The sequence below is a fragment of the Musa acuminata genome, unplaced genomic scaffold (assembly GCF_036884655.1).
Source record: "Musa acuminata AAA Group cultivar baxijiao unplaced genomic scaffold, Cavendish_Baxijiao_AAA HiC_scaffold_1077, whole genome shotgun sequence".
Taxonomy (NCBI): Eukaryota; Viridiplantae; Streptophyta; class Magnoliopsida; order Zingiberales; family Musaceae; genus Musa; species Musa acuminata.
Genome location: NW_027021291.1, coordinates 844,456 through 849,834, shown reverse-complemented (window position 1 = coordinate 849,834; position 5,379 = coordinate 844,456). Strand labels below are relative to the sequence as shown.

At 46.8% G+C, this 5,379-nt stretch overlaps 1 protein-coding gene across 2 annotated transcripts; it reads left to right on the top strand.

Moving 5' to 3' along the window:
• The first annotated feature begins 228 nt into the window (after positions 1-228).
• LOC135666175 (uncharacterized) lies at positions 229-3,494 on the top strand. 2 transcript variants are annotated; one of them, XR_010509725.1, is made up of 3 exons: positions 229-1,503; positions 2,390-3,132; positions 3,234-3,494. XR_010509725.1 is itself a non-coding variant. In XM_065177746.1 (3 exons), exons 1-3 carry the CDS (start codon positions 1,131-1,133, stop codon positions 2,483-2,485), a joined length of 387 nt encoding a protein of 128 aa, XP_065033818.1. In that variant the 5' UTR covers positions 260-1,130; the 3' UTR covers positions 2,486-2,846. The 2 variants fall into 2 exon arrangements, 1 of the variants encoding a protein (XP_065033818.1); XM_065177746.1 differs by lacking the exon at positions 3,234-3,494 and having other exon boundaries at positions 260-1,313; positions 1,396-1,503; positions 2,390-2,846.
• Positions 3,495-5,379: the final 1,885 nt, after the last annotated feature.

Sequence of the window (5,379 nt, the reverse complement as noted above, 5' to 3'; positions counted from 1 at the left end):
GGCCATCGCCTCGGTTACAGCCTGCCCGAACCGAGCGCCTCGGCTTTACGCCATCCCGAGACACACCTGAGCGGTCACCCCGCCCACGTTGTGCTCCTCGGCCCTCAGCTTTACGCATCCCGAGACACACCTGAGCGGTCACCCCGCCCACGTTGTGCTCCTCGGCCCTCAGCTTTACGCCATCCGGAGACACACCCGAGCGGTCACCCCGCCCACGTTGTGCTCCTCGGCCCTCAGCTTTACGCATCCCGAGACACACCTGAGCGGTCACCCCGCCCACGTTGATCGAGGCAGGGGTGACCAGGAAGTATCAGATGATAAGGATCACTAGCTAAAATGTACTTTGGCTCACATACATTACCTTCACAAATCTGGATAATATAATGCGCAAGTAAAAAAGCCAGCTGTAGAAGAAGCAATTGCCCAAAGCAAAACAAATATCACTGGTAACCAATATAAGCATAAGTGCTCAAACCATCTTTGACTATTAAGGACTGAAAATTAATTCCATGTGTTTGAGTTGAAACATCTGTTATTGTGCTAATAAACATAATATGCTTTGTTCTTTTGTTTCATCACGTATGGAAGCTTCTGATTTCTCTCATCCTATTTGAGCTTGCTTTCCTATTTACATGTTTATTCTCTTTTATGCATACTCCTCAAATAATGACATTTACAATATAATCAAAACACACTCAATTGCATAGAATCTCCAAACTTGATTCCAGAGAAGACACTAGGTTTAGTGGACACCAAACTCCTTAGGAATGATGAGGATTAAATAATCTGATTCAAATAGGTCCAATTCTAACCCTACATACTATGATCTACATGTACCTGACAAAATGAAAGCAAATGAGAAACTTAAAAGGCTTCAGCGAAGAAAAGAAAATTGATTACTTTGGTAAATCAAGAAGTTCGTTAGCATCCATGGGAACGGTCTTCGTCATCATAGCAACCGCCCAATCGCCCAAGGGGGCCAAGAAGCCAAATAAAACCCTTCTCTTCGCGGCCTAAGCAACAGGAAGAAGAAAGGTTGTCGATAGCGAACGCGACAATATATTTCCTTTTTTCGTTTTCATCCCCCTCGATCTCGAATCGGACGGACGAGTTCTCACTTCGCGATCCAGATGTCTGCGGCGGCTATCGCCTGCAGTAGAGGCGCCGCCACGTTCGGGTTTCGTTGCTGGTCGCTGATGCGGCTGCCGGCGGCGCAAGTCGGGTACCCTCGGTCCAATTTATCGCTGCTGCAGCGCTTCACTTCGGACGAGAGCAACGGGAGTAGGGCTTGCCTTATCGACACGCTCGCTCTGGTACTGCGCTACCTTATCGGTGTTCGACTGATGGGAGGGGGTCTTGGTTGCGCTACAGGTGTTTGTGTTTTTGCTTGTGTAGGTCAAGAAGTTGGAGAAGGAAGGGGTCCCGTCGAAGCAAGCGGAGGCCATAACGAAGGTTTTGAACGAGATCGCCCGCTCCCTTGGGTCCAAGCCCGAGATACAGAGGGTTTGATCTCTTTTTATGTTTCTTGAGACCTTTTTCATATCAGTTTAAGTAATTGAATGCTCACTATATATTAGTTATTTCTATTGTGAATTGACAAACTGAGCATGAGTTTTCGGTACATCCACTGTGAGAATAGTTTAAAATGAGTCTAGAAACTTCAATCTATGTTTAAGTTATTGATTTAGTTTGGATAGATTTGATCACAAGTCTGTGTGGTAGCATCAACAAGCATCTTTTTTGTTAGTATAGCTAATATTGCATGCACAAGTGTTTCTAGCTATGTTTTTGTTATGCTGCAATTTTATGAAGTGACGCATAATGCATGAAAATTTATGGCAGACTTCCAGAACTGATACTTTTCTAGCTTGAAAAAATTGAACAATTAGTGTGTATTTTTTCCACTGCCATTTCCACCAATGTCAGTAGCTTTGCTACTACCGATATTTGTTAAGAAGTTGTTTTACTAAACACTTATTTGATCAGATAATCACTTCGAAGTTAACAGACCTTTTATGATTAGACATATCGCAAGCATTTGCAATCATTTCCATAAATATTCTTCCCAAAGGAACGTTTCAGAAATTTTTGATGAAGACACCCTAAAGTACTTGTGAACATGTTGAACTTTATCATGCCATATTTGAAATTAGCAGTTTCAACAAGCTTGGACATCAAAGCATGGAATTAATATCATTCAGTAAAGGTACATCTCAATTGGATTGTGAACATGTTAGTCAGTCTTGTGATGTATCAACTGATAGCTGATTTATCTATTATAATACTACATGAGGGTAACAAGTTTGTCGATTTACAGTTCATTAGGCACTCTGTTCAGATTCTACTCTATATACTCTTTTTTTTTTAAACTTATGTCATATGATTGCAGGATCAACACTATCCAATGCTGCAACGAGAGACTGAAGAAAATCTTCGAGTTGATATCGAGAAAATGCGTAGTGAACTTAGGTCTGGTTTGCATTGAAGTATATAACAGATTAGTAAGCCAATTATATCCAGATTAATACTTCTTTCTTTAATTTAAACTCACTGTCTTAAACAGATATGAAATCGACAAGGTAATTGCTGGGCAGCGCTTGGATCTAATCCTCGAGAGACGGTAAGGGATGTTAATGTCTATTTGATAATGGAATATGTGGTGATACCTCAGGCTGAATTATTGTCCATATTTGTTACAGAAAATACACTTTTTTAATTTAACAACTAGGTTAACCATGCTAGTTCAGATGAAGAGTTCATGTTGTAGGTAACAAAAAACAAGAGTTCATATTGATTTGAATTCTGATTTATCATCAAGACGTTCTGGTCTGAGTGTTGCTAGATCACTGTGCTAATGTTGATCCAATGTTTCATTTGACTTTGTTCATTTTTTATCACCTTTGTTATGCCTGGAGCAAACAAATAGGACTACCATCAGTAGCATCGATCAATGATTATGTATGTGCTTATTGCAAGTAGCTTTTCATTTTTAATGTGCTGTACCGGATGAATGTAGTAGCTTTAATTTTAACTTCTTTTTTCTAATTGTTTAGGCGCATACGTCACAAGTTACGTGACAAGTTAGCCAAACAAAATGCAGAAACCACAAAACTTATTACCAAAATCGAGAAGGTAAGTTTCCTAGATTAAGGAGAAAAAAAATTACTGATAATTCTGTCCGTAGTTTTTGGTTTAGTATGTCTAAATTTGGTTTATCTTTGTAAATTTTCCAGGAAATCCTTGCATTAAGGGCACAGCTAGACGCAGCAAAATATGATGCCACAAAGTTCTGCATCGTTACTGTTGTTTCTATATGTGTTGTTGCTTGTCAGATTGCGGCTCTCACGTTCAGTCCCTCGCGTGTAGAAGCGGCTGAGGAGATCCCCAAGGACAAATGATTGATTTACCAATTCTAACCCTACATACTATGATCTACATGTACCTGACAAAATGAAAGCAAATGAGAAACTTAAAAGGCTTCAGCGAAGAAAAGAAAATTGATTACTTTGGTAAATCAATAAAAATCTGCTACGGGAACGGGTGGAGAAAGTTCGTTAGCATCCATGGGAACGGTCTTCGTCATCATAGCAACCGCCCGACCGCCCAAGGGGGCCAAGAAGCCAAATAAAACCCTTCTCTTCGCGGCCTAAGCAACAGGAAGAAGAAAGGTTGTCGATAGCGAACGCGACAATATATTTCCTTTTTTCGTTTTCATCCCCCTCGATCTCGAATCGGACGGACGAGTTCTCACTTCGCGATCCAGATGTCTGCGGCGGCTATCGCCTGCAGTAGAGGCGCCGCCGCGTTCGGGTTTCGTTGCTGGTCGCTGATGCGGCTGCTGGCGGCGCAAGTCGGGTGCCCTCGGTCCAATTTATCGCTGCTGCAGCGCTTCACTTCGGACGAGAGCAACGGGAGTAGGGCTTGCCTTATCGACACGCTCGCTCTGGTACTGCGCTACCTTATCAGTGTTCGATTGATGGGACAACTACCTTAGGGCTTCCCCCAACCTGCAGTTTGCTGTGGTGAGTGGTTGACAGCCTCGTGCGCCATCATAAGTACACACCCTGGAAAGGCAGGCGAAGGCAAGTGAAGCCCATCGACTCCGACAGCTCATTAGGTGAGAAGGAAGGAGATATAATACTCCATTGGGACAGAGAGACGCCCCTATTCTTTCTTCTATGGTCCCATTAAAGTCAGCAGCGCCACTTCCATCATGGGGCGTCTGAACCCAGGCAAGCTTCATGGGGCCTGATGAGGGAAATAATGGCAACAAGACTGGCTGACGTCACTTGTCCCATCACGCCTCAGCACCGGGTCAAACTGGCCAACACGTTGATCGAGGCATCATTAATACCAGTCTGTTTCCTTGCCAAAAGTCAAGTCTAACACGCTGACCAAGGCATATTAATGTCAACCTGCCCCCTGCAAGTGGGCAGCTTAGGAAGCAGATTGCTTCCCTATAAATACCCTCTCGCTCATTAGAAGAAAAAGGGACGGACAGAGAAACACTCCCTCTTCAACCACCCTCTAGTTCATGGGGGACTCGGAAGACATTTGAGAACACTTCTGCTTCTCTTCCTCCAAAACCCTCTCCACATCATCGCTAACTTGATCGTCGGAGGGGTCGGGCCGAGCCTCCGACCCGACCTGTGTGCAGGAACGAAGGCGAGGTGGCCTCTTCTCGGTGCTCCTGCGGAGTTGCCGACCCGATCTACCGCCCCGAACCACAGTGCTCGGCCGCCAGGAAACCCCGAGGGACGTCTCCCGAGATCCCCGACATCTGGACCCTAGAACCGAGCCGCGTCGGCCCTGAGGCCACGGCTTAAAAAGTTACCTACCGTAACATTTTGGCGCTAGAAGGAGGGCCCGGAATGACAGTACGTTAGCCTTCTCTTGGGTTGCTCCACTACAGCCGACCTGCACCAGCAGCAGCGACTTCTGGGGCTCCACGCGCGACCAGCCCGCGTGCCTCGGCTTCTCGGCCCCACGCGCGCGGCCAGACCGCGCGCCTCGGCCCCTCGGCCCCACCCGCCTGGACCCCTCGGTCCCACGCGCACGGTTGAACCGCCCGCGTCGGCCCCACGCACGCGAACAGCCCGCCCGCGTCGGCAATCCGCACGCGAACAGCCCGCCCGCGTCGGCACCATGCGCGCGAACAGCCCACCCACGTCGGCACCCCACGCGCGAACAGCCCGCCCGCGTCGGCGCCCCGCGCACGAACAGCCAGCGCAGCTTGCTGCCTCGGCCCCTCAGCACCGTGCGCAGCCAACGCTGCCTCGACCCCTCGGTCGCACGCGCGCGGCGAGCCCGACCGCGTCTGTCACGCCCCTCCAAAATATCGACAATATTTAAAATTTTCATCACAACAAACCCAGGATC